The sequence below is a fragment of the Macaca thibetana genome, chromosome 1, assembly GCF_024542745.1.
Source record: "Macaca thibetana thibetana isolate TM-01 chromosome 1, ASM2454274v1, whole genome shotgun sequence".
Lineage (NCBI taxonomy): Eukaryota > Metazoa > Chordata > Mammalia > Primates > Cercopithecidae > Macaca > Macaca thibetana.
The window spans coordinates 131,761,741-131,779,938 of NC_065578.1; the positions used below are offsets into that span (position 1 = coordinate 131,761,741).

At 49.6% G+C, this 18,198-nt stretch overlaps 2 protein-coding genes across 4 annotated transcripts in view; both read left to right on the plus strand.

The window, feature by feature from the left end:
* CADM3 (cell adhesion molecule 3) overlaps positions 1-12,851 on the plus strand; it is a 30,629-nt gene extending 17,778 nt beyond the window's left edge. Inside the window, exons 2-10 of one of the 3 annotated variants that reach the window (XM_050758071.1) lie at positions 345-446; positions 2,496-2,636; positions 3,136-3,288; positions 4,298-4,435; positions 4,734-4,904; positions 7,231-7,321; positions 7,754-7,923; positions 10,643-10,768; positions 11,669-12,851. In XM_050758071.1, coding sequence (XP_050614028.1) covers positions 345-446; positions 2,496-2,636; positions 3,136-3,288; positions 4,298-4,435; positions 4,734-4,904; positions 7,231-7,321; positions 7,754-7,923; positions 10,643-10,768; positions 11,669-11,787 — 1,211 coding nt within the window. In that variant the 3' untranslated portion in view covers positions 11,788-12,851. The remainder of the gene's footprint in view (positions 1-344; positions 447-2,495; positions 2,637-3,135; positions 3,289-4,297; positions 4,436-4,733; positions 4,905-7,230; positions 7,322-7,753; positions 7,924-10,642; positions 10,769-11,668) is intronic. The other 2 variants (XM_050758082.1, XM_050758091.1) reach the window with 2 other exon arrangements.
* Positions 12,852-13,469: 618 nt separating this feature from the next.
* ACKR1 (atypical chemokine receptor 1 (Duffy blood group)) lies at positions 13,470-17,276 on the plus strand. Its single transcript, XM_050758876.1, has 2 exons — positions 13,470-15,758; positions 16,237-17,276. The coding sequence occupies exons 1-2, from the start codon at positions 15,738-15,740 to the stop codon at positions 17,224-17,226; spliced, it is 1,011 nt and encodes a 336-aa protein (XP_050614833.1). The 5' UTR covers positions 13,470-15,737; the 3' UTR covers positions 17,227-17,276.
* Positions 17,277-18,198: the final 922 nt, after the last annotated feature.

The window sequence follows — 18,198 nt, forward strand, 5'->3', positions numbered from 1 at the left end:
CAAGTCACTTTTAACCTTTAAGGGTTTCATTGTCCTCATCTGCAAAGTCGGAGAACTAGACTGGATGAACTCTTAAGATCTCTTTGGCACTAATATTCTGTGACTGACTGATAAAAAGTTAGCATCCTCCTTTAATTCACGCCTTCAGAGAAAAGGTCACTTCCTTTTTCAGAACTCTAGTTAATTTCTCCCGTTGGTGAGAAAACTACCTTCTGTTAGGTATCCCGGTGGACCTATTTTTCATAGGGACCTAGACTTTCCCACATGCCCAGCAATGAAAGTAGAGCCCCACACTGTAGCAGGATACATGTAGGGCTCATGCTTGATGGAGATTCTCTCCCCAGGCTACTGGCAGGAGCAGGATTTGGAGCTGGGAACTCTGGCTCCACTCGACGAGGCCATCAGCTCCACAGTCTGGAGCAGCTCTGACATGCTGGCCAGTCAAGGTGAGAATCCAGGCCCCTCATCTCAATGTCCCTCAGTTCCCTCACTCATCCTCACATCCTCTCCCACTCATGTTGCCTTCACCACATGTTCTCACTCCTCTCATTACCACACAGCACTTTCTCCTTTCCATCTGACATTTTAGTTCTTAGTCTGCACCACCAAATTCTGTTGCACCTACTCCTTCTTCCCTTACTCCAGTACAGAGACCTCTGTACACCCTACACTTCTTTCCAAAAATAAAATGATTCCAGGGGAATATATTACTCAGAATAAAGAGGTTCTGGAAAGACACAATCTAAGGTAGAATTCTTCAAAGGGAACCAGGGACAAAGGGATGACTGGTCAAAAATTGGCACATGGCTATGGTAAATGAAAGGTTTCTCAAACCATTTGAGAGGTTTTAGGAATATATCACTTTCAACTTTACTCAGCCAGCTCAGTCCCTGGTACACTAATCTCAGAATCATGGTTTTAAGGCTCAATTTAGATGATGACTTGAGAAGCATTTCAATGAAAAGGGCACCGTATTGAAAGACACAGGAACAGAGTTCTAGTTCTAACTCAAGTTAGTACAATGAGCTTAGGCAGTCATTGCATCTCCATTGCCTCATTGCCTACATTTGTAAAATTAGGGATTCCATGATCCCAAAGATCTCACTCAGTTCTACTAATTTTTACAATTCTTAATGCTGAAACTAACCACCAGGCTTGTGCTCCAATTTGGGAACAGTCACCCTGAACAGTCGATGCTATCAGTCAATAGCATCAACTCCAGCAGACACATCTTCATTCCTCAGGGCCTCTGCTCTGCTGGGAGCACCCATTGGGTATTTCTTGGAAATGGAATTCCAGTAACCAAGAAAGGAATAAGCAGACAGGCAGGGGTAAGAGCATAGAGTTGTTTTAAAATTCTCTACAGGGGAATGTAGGAAGTAAGTTTCTTAGTTTCCTATTCAGACATAAGCAATGTTGATTAAATAATTTAGTGTCAAAGAACAGATTTTTGTGGATGCATTAGAATGAGAGCTGGAAGGTGTTGTCTATTTTAGATTTGTTCGGTGGGGATCAGTGCTACTGAGTCACAGAGTCAGTTCTGAAGATGAGGGAATCAATACAAGAAATCAGAATCCATGCTGTGGGGAACATGGAACAACAGGAAGCAAGTGTCCTGGAGCCTGAGGGGCTCCCAGGTAGGCCTGACCAGAAGGCACAGTTGAGATTCAAATGCCTCATCCATAAGATACCTTCCTAGTCCTTTTTGTTTTGTTTTGTTTAACTTGACTAAGGAGAGAAGGATTAGAAAGCATGTTTTCATCACATTGAAGAGAAAACCTTAATCCTTCCCTCTTTAAAATGACATCAGGATGGTGATTTGGGTTGTGTGTTGGGAGGCGGGTAACACTAATACCACGGGGAATATGCTAAGGGCCTTGATTGAAGGGAAGTTATTGTTAGAAGAATTGAAAAGTATGTAAAAATGTTTCACTTCTAAAAATATTTTGTTTGTTTGTTTGTTTTGCAGTTTTCTACCAGCTACCTTTGTGTAAATGAATGCGCAACCCAAGAGCTGGTTTAGCCTTTTCCCCATTTTAGTTTAAGGATTATTAGTCACAACCGCTTCTCCTGTTCTTGTTCTTATATGTAGGTGGTGGCAGGAAGGCAAAACATAGAACGACAGATATGTATGTGTGTTTTCAAAGGTAAATGGTAGAACCGTATCAGAAAAGACACATGTGGAGTGGTATGTGCAGATTTGGGGTGCCTTTACTCCTCTAAATATTCGTGGCCCTGTCAGTTCATTCAGGAAACATTTAACAAGTGACTATTTGTTTTTCTGTGTATTCAAAGTAAGTGAAACTCAGATCTGTCTTTCCGTCCACCGCCACCCACCACCTCTTTTCCTTCCCCCATGAAACCTTAAGGGTACACAGAGACCGTGTGTACACCAGGTCCTCGGATGGTCTGGATTAGATGAGGTGTACTTTGGCTCAGGAATGGGAGGAGGGGCTAGGGGTCCTCAGGAAACTAACCCTCTTCTACTCCTGCAGACAGCCAGCCCTGGACATCTGATGAAACAGTGGTGGCTGGTGGCACCGTGGTGCTCAAGTGCCAAGTGAAAGATCACGAGGACTCATCCCTGCAATGGTCTAACCCTGCTCAGCAGACTCTCTACTTTGGGGAGAAGAGAGGTAGTATCTCATGAGTTATCTTTCTGCGTGAAAACCATGGGCTAGAGAAGGGGACTGCAGACACCAAGGGGGAACTGTTCCTATCATCCAGAGGCTGAGAAACATGGCAGTATGCTGTTTTAAGATATAACAAGCCATGAGTTCCCCAACTAGTTCCAGTATTGCAGCTGTGGTTTACAGCATGCACAGTCTTATAGGGTTCTGGAGTGACTTCACCCCACAGCAACTCTAACAGGAAGCTGAAGTCAATGTTACCTTAGGTATCTGACAAGGAAGCTCACGAAATCCAACATACTTTCTAAGTATCTCTTAGGCTACTATGTCCAATGACCCAGAAAAGTGACTGAATGACTTAAAGACTGCTTAAACTCAGGAGCAGTTATTTTTTCCCCACCCACCATACTACACCCCTTCCCCCAAAGAAGATGGCCTGGGATTGGAAGGTAAACATGAAAGGTGCCGGTAAAATCCTAGCTTTCCATTCTCTTGATTTCCCCAGCCCTTCGAGATAATCGAATTCAGCTGGTTACCTCTACTCCCCACGAGCTCAGCATCAGCATCAGCAATGTGGCCCTGGCAGACGAGGGCGAGTACACCTGCTCAATCTTCACTATGCCTGTACGAACTGCCAAGTCCCTCGTCACTGTGCTAGGTGAGACTCCCAAACCCCAGTGTCTCTAGAGCATGCTTCCTTGCAAACAAACCTCCCTGGATGGGTCCCTGAAGCAGCTGGGAGCCAGGCAAGTCTCCAAGCACTTTAGGAAAGTTCAGCCTGTGTTCCCCTGGCAATGGGATAAAGTGTAAAAAGAAATGTGTTTTAATCCTTTGTGCTCTAGTTACTGTTTGATCTAGGACAAACTTCTTTTTTTTTTTTTTTTTTGAGACGGAGTCTCGCTCTGTCGCCCAGGCTGGAGTGCAGTGGCGCGGTCTGGGCTCACTGCCACCTCCACCTCCACCTCCCAGGTTCACGCCATTCTCCTGCCCCAGCCTCCCGAGTAGCTGGGACTACAGGCACCCGCTACGATGCCCGGCTAATTTTTTGTATTTTTAGTAAAGACGGGGTTTCACCATGTTAGCCAGGATGGCCTCCATCTCCTGACCTCGTGATCTGTCTGCCTCGGCCTTCCAAAGTGCTGGGATTACAGGCGTGAGCCACCGCTCCTGGCTAGGACAAACTTCTTCCTCTCTTTGAGTCTGAATTTTCTCTTATAACAGAGAGATGATCATACCCCTTCTACTTACCTCCCAAGATGGTGTGAGGAAAACACAAGACATGAATGTGTTATAATTTCCAAAATAAGTACCCCAGTTGCTTACATGCTCTCATCTTCATCCTATATTTCATCCTATATTTCAACTTCCTTCTTTGCCTCTCTGAGACTCGCACTATTTCTGTGGCCACCCAGTTGTGCTGTAAGTGGAGGATCATGTATCACGTCTGTGCTATGGCATAGCTCCTCACTACCATGCTGTCTCCCACAGGCCTTCCCTTCTGGTCCTCAGGGAGGAGATCAAAAAGAAAGATGATTTATCTAGTCTTCTACCCATCAGAAATTATAGTAGAACCTAGGTACGCAGAGAAACCATCTCCACAGTGAGAGCAGAAGTGTGACCCCATGGTGCCTCTCCTTCCTATCCTGGCCATCCCTTATCCATGGCAGGAATTCCACAGAAGCCCATCATCACTGGTTATAAATCTTCATTACGGGAAAAGGACACAGCCACCCTAAACTGTCAGTCTTCTGGGAGCAAGCCTGCAGCCCGGCTCACCTGGAGAAAGGGTGACCAAGAACTCCACGGTGAGTACCTCCTGCCTTGGGGTTACAAGAGAAAGTGGTGCTGAAAAGAGAGAGAAGTGCCTGTCTATGAATGTACATAGGAGGCATGGTATGGAAGAGAACACGTATTTTGTGTGCACTCAAGTGCCTATGTGTGTGTTGGGGCCTACATTCTCCCTGCCACAGCTTTCTAAGTTTATCTAGGTTGAGACTCACCATCTGTACGTCTACAGTGAGGCCCACATGATATCTGTATGTTGGGTTTACTCTGTGTCTCTCTCTGTGTGTTTGTGTGTGTGCCACTGTTTCTGCACTCTAGGAGAACCAACTCGCATACAGGAAGATCCCAATGGTAAAACCTTCACTGTCAGCAGCTCGGTGACATTCCAGGTTACCCGGGAGGATGATGGGGCGAACATCGTGTGCTCTGTGAACCATGAATCTCTAAAGGGAGCTGACAGATCCACCTCTCAACGCATTGAAGTTTTATGTATGTCATGGGCTTGGGGATGAAGAAGGATGAGATATGAGATGAGGACTAGGGTAAAAGAATGCAGGTGACTGTGTGTGAAACAACACGCACAGTTAAGTGGATAGGTAGAAAATGAAACAAGGACTGCCAGGACTAGGCCAGGGTTGACAAACTCTTTACAGAGGGCCCAGTAATGAATATTTTAGGCTTTGAGACCCATACTGTCTCTGTGTCAACTGCTTAATTCTGCTGTTGTTGTAGGGACGCAGTCATAGACAATATGTAAACAAATGAGCTGGGCTGTGTTCCAGTAGAACTTTATTTACTAAAGCATGCAGGTGGCAGGATTTGGTCCAAGGGGATACCAACCCCTGGGCTAGGCCAGTGTAATATAGCCAGACTGCAAACTATGGTGGTAACTGTAGTAACTCAGGATTCCCAGGAAGTAGTTTCTAGTCTGCACTCCACCACTAACTAGCTGTGTGATATTCGGAAAATTACTTTACCCCACTGAGCCTGATTCTTTATTTGCTAAGTGAAAGCGGTGAGCATGGGGATCACTACAACTTTATCTCAGTGTAACGTTCTATGATTTCAAGAAAATATGGGTGGTAGGAAAGCACAGTTTCCCTGGCATCGTTATTCCCAGATCTTTTCCTTACTGACTGCTCTTCCATTTGCCCCAGCTCCATGTATTTTCCTGGGATTCTGACCTGAAATGGCCACTGTCACTTTCACTACTCCTAGCCCTTCCAAGGACATTCTCACCCTCTATGGAATTTGCCTTTAGTATGGTTAGGACACTTCTGAGGAAGTTTGGAAATGGGAATTTCTCATCGGAGGAAATTCGGAAATTTGTAAAGAACAGCCTTTCTGGGTGGAGGAACCAAAGGGAAAAGAATCAGCGAAACCCCAACGGGAGAAGTTAAGAGTTAGGAAATGGTGCATTCCCTGTCCTAACTTACCTAAAAGTTGGGCAGTTTTCAAAATAACCAAACCCCTTCATCCTCTTCTTGTGGAATCAACTTAGGCCCAATTATTTTCCTTGCTTCACTGCTATTTAATAATATCTTAGACCCATTACTCAAACTTCAACCTGAGGTAGGTTTAGGGTGGCATCGCTATTCATTTAGCAGACTCAGTCCGCAGGCAGACAATCCAGATTCTAGCTGCAGTGCTGCCGCTTACTAGCTGTGCTCCTTTGGCCAAAGCATTTCATTTTTCTGTGTCTCCTGCTTACTTCACTAAGTTACTGTGAGGATAAATAAAACAGTGCACGTGAAAGAACTTTGTAAATGTCAAAGTTCTATATTCCTATAAGGTACTTCTCTAATTATTAGCTCCTAGTGTGAGGCCCTGGCCTGGAGCTTTCCCCCCCTGCCCTTTGGTTCCTGGCCAGAGCTAAAGCCTTGGTCCCCTGCCTGAGCCCCAAAGACTCCTCTGTTAGATACCAGACCATCTGGCAGTTACTTGCCAGGGACCCTTTTGGCCCAACTGTGATCAGCAGTCAGTCAACAAATGCTATACTTCAGGCACTGTGCTAGAGGTTTCTATGGCTGTGGGGTCCCAGAACACCCATTCTTTCACCTGGCCTGATTCTCTGTGTCCCATTTGATTTGGCTGAAACACGTTCATTAACTGGTTGTTAAGGTTGGCTCTATCCTTAGGGGAAGCTCAGTCTCTTTATCTGTTGTTCTCGACCAGCATCTGGTTGTATTGTTCTGAGCGGCCATCTGGACCTAGCCTCCTAAGCAGCCCTTCGGCGTCAATGGCAGATGCCATTCTTCCTTCACAGAGCCCTTCTGTATTGTGTCAGTGCCTTTTTGCAGCCAAAATATGACCCCGGTCTCTTGCTGTTTCAAAGCTCTCACTTCGTGTTTGGACTGACCATTCAAAATGATGTTTTGTGTTCAAGCATTGCTTCTAGTTCTAAGCTCCCTTGCAGAGCAGAGAGAACTGATAAGTTGTGAGCTCAATACGTGGCAAGTTCAAGTTTATTTGTTCTGTAAAAAATATGTATTAGGTCCTTCCTATGTGCTAGGAAGTTTGCTAGGCACAGGCAAACCACTCATTTCCCTTCTCAGCTTTCTGTTCAGGCATCTCTTAGAGTCCCAACAAGGACAGACCTTCCAGAATCCTATCACACAAGGCTGCAAGAGGAGTTGCTCACTTCTTCAATAGCAATAATGGTCCTCGTTCATAAGAATTAGGAGAAGGAAGGTCTTTGTGGCGCTTCTTGGGCTGCGGAAACATTTAGAGGTAGAAGCTGTAGTGTGCACCTAAGCGAGGGAATCTCCTAAGCTGTGTGGGGAGGTTTTCATTGACACCATTTCCTTCTCCACAGACACACCGACTGCGATGATTAGGCCAGACCCTCCCCATCCTCGTGAGGGCCAGAAGCTGTTGCTACACTGTGAGGGTCGTGGCAATCCAGTGTAAGAAGATCCATTTCCTGGTCTCCTCCTTACTCTCCACATTCTCAGATTGTCTTCTTCACATAACAGCTCCTTCCTATCTCCTCTCTATTGTCTGACCTGAGCCTCTCATTTCCCTGACTGTCCAATAATGTCCACCTGCAATTAGTTCTTCTGCAAAGCAGCACAAGTTGAAAGGGGCCACTCCCTAGCTCAGTCCCTGAGTTTCCTACAAAGGCCAAGTTAAAGTAAGATACGTCAGGAGATTTCCAGCTTCCCCAGAACGAACCCCAAGAGTCCACCTGGAGTATAGCAGCTCCAATGTCTCTGGCCCTGATAATTTCTCCAGCCTCATCAAACAGTCCTTGACATCCCTGCTCCCAGTTATTTTTTTTTCTTTTAGCTCCCTGGCCTATGCTCTCCTGAGCTCTTCTGATTTGTCTGCCTCGACAGCCCCCAGCAGTACCTATGGGAGAAGGAGGGCAGTGTGCCACCCCTGAAGATGACCCAAGAGAGTGCCCTGATCTTCCCCTTCCTCAACAAGAGTGACAGCGGCACCTACGGCTGCACGGCCACCAGCAACATGGGCAGCTACAAGGCCTACTACACTCTCAACGTTAATGGTGAGCCCTCCTCAGTTCTCTTCCTCCAGAATCTCCTTTCTCTGTCCATCATATTCCCTTTTAAAATACTTCTTGATAACATCCCCAAACTGTGACGGGGAATGGAGGAAAGGAAAACCAGCCCACCACTGGGGTCCCTGAGGGCTTAGGTCCCAGGTCCACTCTAGAATGTGAAATGGCCGCTTAGTGAAAAAACATTAGAAGGGTGGGCTCTCATCTGCCTTTCTTTGGTAGTGGTGGCCTGGGTGACACCATCTTCCATCCCCTGCACTTGTCTGACAACAAGAACAATAATACTGTGTGCAGAGGCCCCAAAGCCTGTCAAGTGCAGGCGCAGGTGCATTTCCTTCTCTAACTGGCTCTTCTCAGAGTTGCTTCTCCTAAGATTAGGTATTGGGTGCAATGCAACTGCTGTCGTTTTTTAATCTGCCCACCTTAAGCACACGGTACTGGGTCTGGACAGAAAATAGAGAGAAGCTTGTACTATGCCAAGAGACAGAATCTTTTCTCAGATGCTGTATCTTCTAGAAGGACCAGGTGACGCGCCTTCTCTAAAGTTCTTCTCAAAGCTGTGACCACAAAACCCAGCTTCAGGAGTTGTGGCAGGGTGGCACAGAGGCCCCTTTATGGAGAGTTGACGGGGGATTTTTTTGAAGATCCCAATGGCTGTGGGTCCCACCAGAAAGTCTTGTAAATCTTTTCTCAGAATAGGGGAAATGCATTGTCAGGGAACTGTCAGAGGCTCCCTTACTTGAAACACTCATTAAAACAGTTGGGGGGATAAGAGCCAGGCCTCCCAGCGATAAGAGGTTTGAGTTCTTGAGATCAGAATGTCTAGATGGGTGATTCCCACTCCAGCGGCAGACCTCAGCATGTGGGAGCTGCCTCAGCACAACAAGGCTATTGTAGGATGCCAAGAGCAAGGACAATGCACTGAGCTCCGGTCTCTGCCCCCAGATCTCTCCAGACCAATCTGATGATGATTGGCAGTGAGAGAAAGTTCTTATGCCCTTGTGGTTGGTATCTTGCTGATCTCCCCTCTGCCCTGTGCTCAACAGCCAGGCAGAGGGAGTCCTGTGGAACTGCGTCTGTTTCCAGTGCTGACACCTGGTGGTAGAGGGAGCTACTGCATCTTCTTCCAGGAATATCCTTAAGTGGGCCTGACTGGAATGAAATTAAACGCTGTTCTACCTAGAGACGGGGGCCTGTAATTGAGGACCCCAGAGGTCGTTTGGCTATGGAAACCTGTGCTTTTCTAAGGAACTGCCATTTCCATAGCCTGTGGAATAAGTATCCAGGATTGATTTTCCATGTGGGCTGTGTCTCACATACTCCCTGAGAGAAAGACAGCAGGTAAACTCACTGCTTCCTCCAAGTTACACCATCACCTCCACCCCAATCATATCATAGATTCCCTGGACTCATCCTCTCCCTTCCTCCCAAGCAGGGCATAAAAAACCAGAACACAAATGTTTTCTTTTCAAATAAGGCGTACACAGGCAAGGAACTGAAACGCGGGCCCAGCCAAGCCTGAGGAGACATAAGGTAGGAAAGACAAAATATGTAAGGAGTCAATGAGGCATTAAGACTCAGGCTGAGCCCATGGAAAACAGCAGCTCTCCCATGGGTGGGAGAGTTATGTCTATGGCTACCTCAGAACCGTGTGCTGGGCCCATGTGAGTCCTCAGATATTTGGGACTCTGGCTGTGCTGCTACTGTCTTTGCCACACCCGGCCCAGTCTGTGCTGTTGATCCTCTATACGGGTTGTCAGTCCTCTGCATAGGTTGCCATAGAGGACAGATGCTGTATATTCAGTGGCAGGGACATCCACTATCATGAGAGAAAGCACCTCTTCCTTTGCACAAACCTTTGGAGGGTGGAGGGTGGCAAAGGGAAGACGGAGTCCCACGCGTCCTCGAGAAAGACAAGAGGCCCAGGGTTTCACTAGAACACTAAACTCCCCTGAACACTAAACTCCCCTGAACACTAAACTCCCCTGAACACCACTAAACTCCCCTGCTACAAAGGAACAGTGTTCTTTACATAGGGGCCACAATCTGTCGTCTTTCGTAAGGTGCTGTCAAAGTGCTTAATTCTTGGCTCTATCAGCTTTTACTGCTCCTTCCCTATCTGATCTTAGGGCAGTGGGTGAATAGGCTGAGAAGGCCCTTAGAGCTAGGGGAGCTGGCTCAGAATATCAAGCAGACAGGAGAGTAAGAGGCCATGGGGACAGAGAAGGAACACTCTCATAACCCATAAATTAAAAAGAAAAAGAGGGAGAAAAGAAAGAAGGAAATAAGGGCAGAGGGATGGAGGAAAGAAGGAAGAGAGGAAGGAAGGAAAAGAAGAGGGGGAGTGAGGGAGTCAGGGAGGAAAGAAGGAAGAAAGGAAGAAATGGAGGGAGGGAGGGAAGGAAGGAGAGGCATTAAAGCAATGATCTTTGACCGAGGTCAAGCTTCGGTGCCAACAACTCAATTTATATGACTAGGTGTGGGCAGATTTATTTATTTATTCATTAATCCATCAATTTGTTTTAGCAAATACTATAATCCAGGCATGGCATATAAGCACAAAATAAGGCATGACGAATGATGCTGCTCCATTTTCCTGATGTTAGTACCTGTTCCCTGCAGTGTAAGACTATTCATGTCCAAGTTGGAATGCTGTAAGATAAGGGCTTTCCCCAGATCTGACTGTGTGTGTTGCCCTTTCCTCCAGACCCCAGTCCGGTGCCCTCCTCCTCCAGCACCTACCACGCCATCATCGGCGGGATCGTGGCTTTCATTGTCTTCCTGCTGCTCATCATGCTCATCTTCCTTGGACATTACTTGATCCGGCACAAAGGTCAGAAGCACAAGGAGAACATCAGCAGAACTTTGGAGGGGCAGGGAGACCAATCAGAGGCAGGCGTAAGGAGGAGCAGACAATGGAAAGGGCCTTCAGAGACTTGTCAGCCCTTTGGAATGTTTAGGGAATGAAAAATGGAGCCAACCCTATCATTGCCAACCCTGTGATAACTGAGCACCACCAACCCCGCAGTGTAAAGCCTGATCACTTGGGGATGGTCCAAGTGAAATCAAACCTTCCCACTCAGTCAGCGGTTGCTCCCATGCTGCTCTACCTCCAGGTCTCCTGCTGCAAGACAGAGAGATCCTGAAACCGCATCTCCATCTCATTGCTTCCTGCACTTTCTTACTTTCTGTCTGTTTAACCTCATTTTCTTCCTCTTTGATCTCATTGCCTTTCTTTCCTCTCCCACTTTTCTGTCTTCTCTCTTACATCCATACCTTCTCTCTACCCTCTTTTCACATTCCTTCCTCTCAGACTTCCTACTCTGCTATTAATTCTAGCCAGCAGCCTGACTCCATAGACTGGTCATACATAAGCCAGATCTCAATTGCTTTGCTCATGAAGCTGACATAGCAGTTCCCCCGTCACCAAGTTGCGTGCACACGCATGCGTACACACACACACACACACACACACACACACACACCCCTCTTTCTTGCTTTGTATTATAGATGAGATTCTACTTAGGGGCAGGATTCATTATTCATGAAGGGTGTGGTCAGGTGAGGGATGTTGGAAGCAAAATGCGAATTAGGTAAGGTGGAGTAGAAGAGAGCTATTGGCAAGCCAAAAATGACTTGAGCGGTGTGTGAGTGGGTGGGTGAGAGAGTGGGCAGGGTGGACTCAGAGGTTGGGAAGCTGGTCCTGAGAGGAGAAGCCTCTGTCTCTACACAGGAACCTACCTGACACATGAGGCGAAAGGCTCCGACGATGCCCCAGATGCGGACACAGCCATCATCAATGCAGAAGGCGGGCAGTCGGGAGGGGACGACAAGAAGGAATATTTCATCTAGGGGCGCCTGCCCACTTCCTGCGCCCCCCCCCAGGGGCCCCGTGGGGACTGCTGGGGCTATCACCAACCTGGACTTGTACAGAGCGACCCCAGGGCCGCCCCTCCCGCTTGCTCCCCAGCCCACCCACCCCCCTGTACAGAATGTCTGCTTTGGGTGCGGTTTTGTACTCGGTTTGGAATGGGGAGGGAGGAGGGCGGGGGGGAGGGGAGGGTTGCCCTCAGCCCTTTCCGTGGCTTCTCTGCATTTGGGTTATTATTATTTTTGTAACAATCCCAAATCAAATCCGTCTCCAGGCTGGAGAGGCAGGAGCCCTGGGGTGAGAAAGGCAAAAAACAAACAAAAAAACAAGACCTTGGAGTGTTAGGAGGAGAGTGAAGGTAGAGGGGCGAGGAAGGGTAAGGGGCAGGGCTGGTTGGGAGCTGGGCGTTCTCACCACCCCTCCTTTCAGCCTCTGCAACAGAGCAGCTTCCCAGACTTCTCCAGGAACCCAGAAATGGGATGGTTGTCGACAAAGGTTGGGAGTGGCTTTTCCTCTGGTAGCCATGCACCTGAGCACTACGAACAAGGAGGCAGGTGCCACCCTGACACCCCTCCTCCATAGCAATGGGAAAGTGATGAGTAGGGGAGTCCTGAGGAGATGTGGCCTGCAGAAGACACGCAGCCATGCAAGCAACCAGGGCTTTAACCTGGGGAGGACGCAGGTCCCTGCAAGGAAGTGTAGATTTGGAGAGGAAGGAAATGAACAAAACTGGGCCCTTTCCATAGGAACTGCCCTTGGAGATTGCAGAGGGTGGCTGCCCCTCCTTGCTCCAGCAGCTGTGGGAGAGGCACTGCTCTGGGGCCTGCACTGCCTCTGCCGCCCCTGCTGAGGGGCCCCTCACTCTTACCCAAGACTCTGGATTGTTGCATGGCAACCACTCCTCCCATGGCATTGCTCAGCAACTACTCCTCCCATCCTGGCCACCCTGTGCCCCCTTCCTGGTCCCAACGCCAGCCCTTAGTCCTTCCTCCCTCAGCAGCCAGGCAGACGTAACAACAAAACTACTAAAAGGAGCTTCACTGCACTGAGCTGTTTCCTGCCCAAACTAAGGGAATAATGTGAACTGTGTGCACGTGTGTGTAGTGTGTATACTTGTGTGCATGTGTGCGTGTGTGTGCATGTGCGTGTGAGTGAGAGGCAGAGCAAGGGACTGAGGAGGAGGGCTAAGAGCCAGGGGTCCTGGGCAGGTGGACAGGGCTGTGGGACATGTCGGGGAGGCTTTGGGAATGGGGTATTCCTAGTCAGGATTCACACCTCACCTGGGATGTTGTTCCATGCTGGTATTTCCTCTGCCACCCCCAATGCCCATCCGTCTTGGAGAAAGGAGTCCCTGGGTGTGTGTTTGCCCAGCTGTCCATTCTATCTCTCCCTGAAACCTGAAACACAGAGCATTCAGCCCTTCCCTGGATTTCCCTCCTCTGAGCCATGGAGTCAGTGCCACAGCCTTTGCTATGCACCTCTCAGGCCTCTCCTTGGCATTGACCCTGGAACAACCTACCACCACCTATTTCTCCCATAGTCTGTACCCAGTGAGTTGAAGGCTGGGTCCCCACCCTTCCTTTTGGTTTCCTGTCTTCCTTCTCATGGCCCCAGCTGGTTGCCGTGGAGATGAGGTTCCTGGTCCTCCCTGTCCTGGCCAGACTGCCCCGCCTCAGATCCAGGATGCCGTTGGCATCGCTCCCACCCTCTGCCAGCTATTCCTCCCTGCTCTGACAACGGGCATGCAAAAAGGGGCAGCTGCCATCTAGCAGGTCTGCCCACCCCCTTCAGTTCAGGTAATACGGTTTTGAATCTTCCAGCCGCTGGTTAGGGCCCTGGGCACCACACGCAGCCCCTCACCTAAGCCAGGGCCTACTCCTCTTACAACAGCAAGGGGGCCCTGGGGCCCCAGGCCTGTCGAGCTTTTTGTCTCCCAGCACCCGCTTTTGGGAAAATGACTTTTCCTCTTCAAGCTGAACCACTCTGTCCATATTACACAGAAGCCATATTTGTACGGGGGGTGGGAGGGAGAGGGGCTCTTGTGCTGTGTGTGTCTGTCCAAGGTGGAGGGTGGGGAAGGGAGCAGGGAGGGGACCGTGTATCTTTATAATCTTTCTAACTCTCCTGTGCTAATCTCAGAGGGGCTACCCTCAATATATCTGGATTATCCGTGTCGTTCAGCTGCCTCCTTTCTGCTCCTGTTGCTGCTCCTGGGATGTGTGTATGTGAGGGTCTTCTTCCCATACCCCTTGCACGTGGTGCCTGGTGCCTCAAAAGGTGGTGTGTCCCTTGCCAGGCCGCTTTCAAGGATATCTATGTACGGCGACAATATAACTCTCCAAAGGAGAGAAGTGTGTTCACCTCCTCTTGCTAAGCCCTTCCTTTCTGGAGAGTGTCTTGGGGGGCATCTGACTGCTTCGCCCCACCCTCTGCCAGGCATTGCTGGAGAATGTTGAGACGGCGATGGAGACACCATCAACCCCACCCTGGAGAGCATCACCAGACACCACCAGACAAAACTCACTTTCCAGCCCCTGCATGTTGAGCCTGAAACTTGAGCTAGTGTCTGGGGAGAAAAGGGGGAAATCTCTACGAGGTACCCATCCTTCTGCACCTTGGGTCTGAGGTGCTTGGCCCCTTAGGAAGCCCTACATGAATGGGACAGAAGGTCCTTAACAACACTGGGGATGAAGCAGCTGATGCTGTTTTGGACAAATGAAACAGTGTCCCCTAACCAGCCCTTTCTATCTCATTGCTCTCACTTGGACACGCCACGGCTCACCATTCCCAATGCCCCCACTATGTCTCCCCAACTGAGGAAATAAAAGCAGAGAGGGGTGATGAAACAGTGAAGATCCTGGGTAAACAGCTGAGGAGGGGAGGCAGGGGGAAGAGGCCACTAAAAAGAAGTGAAATGGGCTTAGGAGAATCGGCCTCCCTGCAGGGTACATGCTCTTTCTCTCTGCTGGCCACCTCTGCCCCTCAGTGAGAAACTTTACATATTGCTAAGATGCCTGACCAATGAAGCAGTTCCAGAGACTTTATGTCCCTCAGTAGAAATATGAATAGAGATCACCCTGTGGGCAATGGTCCCATTTTAAAATATGCTGTCCCATTGTCCCCTAGAGCCTACTTTAACTTGTCAGACCATGTATTCCACTTCTTATGCAAGAGGCATGCACTGAGCCTATAGGTGGCTAGGCACACACCCAATAGCTCCCTGAAATGGCTTCATTAGGCAGCCTCGACAGCCACCCCAGCCCTCCCACTCTCACACTGAAACACCCAGACCTAGAGATAGCCAGACACACCCAGACACCCGCCAAGCCCCTCACATACAGATACGTGCACACTGATACACAGCAAACGTACACAGAGATCAGCACACACAAAGAGCCCACACCCACATGCACACACCCCTCAGGTGGGACGGATTCGACCACCACCACCTTTCCCCCAAACACATGGCTCTTGAACTGCCTTTCCTTGGATCAAGTTCAAGGGGATGGAGGAGCAGTAAGAGTCAGCCGCCTTTCCACTCCAATTTCCCAGCACCTCCCTTATCTCTGCTTCACAAGTCACCCAGCCCCCCTCTTTTCCTTCCTTGTGCTTGAAGAGTCTCTACTTGGTGGAAAACCCCCTGGTTTCTCAATCTCCCTTTCCACTTCGGTAAAATGCCCACTTTCTGGTCCCCACCTTTTTCCTGCGTGCAGTCCCAACCAGTCAAATCCAACCTCAAAACAGGAAGCCCCGAGGCCAGTGCCCCCCATAGACCTGAGGCTTGTGCAGGCAGTGGGCGTGGGGTGAGGCTTCCTGATGCCCCCTGTCCCTGCCCGGAACCTGATGGCCCTCATTAGTCCTTGGCTCTTATCTTGGAAGCACAGGCGCTGACAGCCGTCCCAGCCCTTCTGTCTGTGAACCAAACGGTGCCATGGGGAACTGTCTGCACCCGGTGAGTATGGGGCCAGGCCCCACAGTCCTTTACCCCTATGCCCCTCATTTCCCCTGCTGTTTGCTCCTCAGTCTTCATATATCTTCCTTTTCCTCCTCATCTTTTCTCCCTTCCCTCTTTTTCCTCTTCCTTTAAGGTAGTTTTCCTTCTCTCCTTCCTATGCTAGTCTCCTGGCTCCCTCTTGTGTCCCTCCCTTTGCCTTTGAGTCAGTTCCATCTTGGTCCCTTGGTGCCTTCCCTTCTGACCTTGCACTGCTCCTCCAGCCCCAGCTGCCCTGGCTTCCCCAGGACTGTTCCTGCTCCGGATCTTCAGGCTCCCTGCTTTGTCCTTTCCCACTGTCCGTACTGCATCTGACTCCTGCAGCGACCGTATTCTCCCACCCGACCTTCCTCTCTGTCCTCCCCTCCCACCTGCCCCTCAGTTCCTAGGAGACTCTTCCGGGGTTACTCTGATGGCCTCCTCTGGGTATGTCCTCCAGGCGGAACTCTCCCCCTCAACTCAGAACTCAAGTCAGCTGAACAGTGAAGATTTATGGAATTTTTCCTATGACGGGAATGATTCCTTCCCAGATGTAGACTACGATGCCAACCTGGAAGCAGCTGCCCCCTGCCACTCCTGTAACCTGCTGGATGACTCTGCACTGCCCTTCTTCATCCTCGTCAGTGTCCTGGGCATCCTAGCTAGCGGCACTGTCCTCTTCATGTTTTTCAGACCTCTCTTCCACTGGCAGCTCTGCCCTGGCTGGCCCGTCCTGGCGCAGCTGGCTGTGGGCAGTGCTCTCTTCAGCATTGTGGTGCCCATCTTGGCACCAGGGCTAGGTAACACCCGCAGCTCCGCCCTATGTAGCCTGGGCTACTGTGTCTGGTATGGTTCAGCCTTTGCCCAGGCTTTGCTGCTAGGGTGCCATGCCTCCCTGGGCCCCAAACTGGGTGCAGGCCAGGTCCCAGGCCTCACCCTGGGGCTCTCTGTGGGCCTTTGGGGAGTGGCGGCCCTACTGACACTGCCTATCACCTTGGCCAGTGGCGCTTCTGGTGGACTCTGCACTCCGGTATACAGCATGGAGCTGAAGGCTTTGCAGGCTACACACGCTGTAGCCTGTCTTGCCGTCTTTGTCTTGTTGCCACTGGGTTTGTTTGGAGCCAAGGGGCTGAAGAAGGCATTGGGTATGGGGCCAGGCCCCTGGATGAATATCTTGTGGGCCTGGTTTATTTTCTGGTGGCCTCATGGGGTGGTTCTGGGACTGGATTTCCTGGTGAGGTCCAAGCTGTTGCTGTTGTCAACATGTCTGGCCCAGCAGGCTCTGGATCTGCTGCTGAACCTGGCAGAAGCCTTGGCAATTTTGCACTGTGTGGCTACGCCCCTGCTCCTCGCCCTATTCTGCCACCAGGCCACCCGCACCCTCTTGCCCTCTCTGCCCCTCCCTGAAGGATGGTCTTCTCATCTGGACACCCCTGGAAGCAAATCCTAGTTCTCTTCCCACGTGTCAACCTGAATTAAAGTCTACACTGCCTTTGTGAAGCGGGTGGTTTCTTATTTTGTCTGGGGAGAAGGAGAATGAAGAGAGAGACATTTTTATGTCAGACTTTCTTGCCAGCGTCTGTTTCTATAGCTGGCCTGGGGAGAAGGTGAATGATCAATAAACATCCTCAGGGTGCGCAGATGTTCTCTTGAGGTGTGGGGTCACTGTCATCTCAAGGGAGAAGAGAAGAGGAACCAGAGCATGAGGGGAGTTGTTAAACCAAGAAAACCCAGAAGGGATGGCTTCACTGGAAGAAAAGCTGTTCCAGGAAGCAAATGGAATAGGAACCAAAACTGAGAGATAAACAGGGAAGAGTGATGACAAAGCCCAGAGCAATACCACCTCCCCCTGTCCGACCTGCCCAGCCTCTCTCTGTCTTCTGTCTCCTCTCTGGCTTTGTTTAGTGATTAGGACGGTGGTGGGGAAGGTGAAAGAAGCATCCCAGGGAGTGTTACTCAGTTCAGAGAACATATTAAGATAATTTTAAAAGTCGCTCCTGGGAGTCATCTCTCCCAGGTTCCTCAGCATGACCTGAATGTGCGCACACGTGTGTGTGTGTGTGTGTGTGTACATCTGTTTCTCGATCTGTTAGAACCTACCTTTATGTTAGATGTATGCATGTAAAAACATATGTCCACCCACAAGCTTGCATCTCTGTCAGCACCTGAACTGCGCACACCTGTGTGTGTGCACTGACTTTTCTCAGGACCCAAACCCCCACTCAATTCTGCACCCATCCCTGCTCACAGGATATAGAATCGGGATTTATGACTCACTCCTTACCCAAATGAGTTTTCTTTACCCTGGTTTTTAAGCCTAGTCTTTTCTGTGTAGGATGTGTGGAGGGAAGAAAAGATCAAGAAGTTGTGAAGGGTGGAGAAACTTGAAGGGGGAGGCCCTGATCTGATTCATCTTCTGCTT

Excerpts from the sequence above, each read along its gene's own strand:
- ACKR1 (XM_050758876.1), top strand. The coding sequence starts at position 15,738 with ATGGGGAACTGTCTGCACCCG. Across the intron at positions 15,759-16,236 it reads TGGGGAACTGTCTGCACCCG|GCGGAACTCTCCCCCTCAAC; the intron begins GTGAGTATGGGG and ends TATGTCCTCCAG.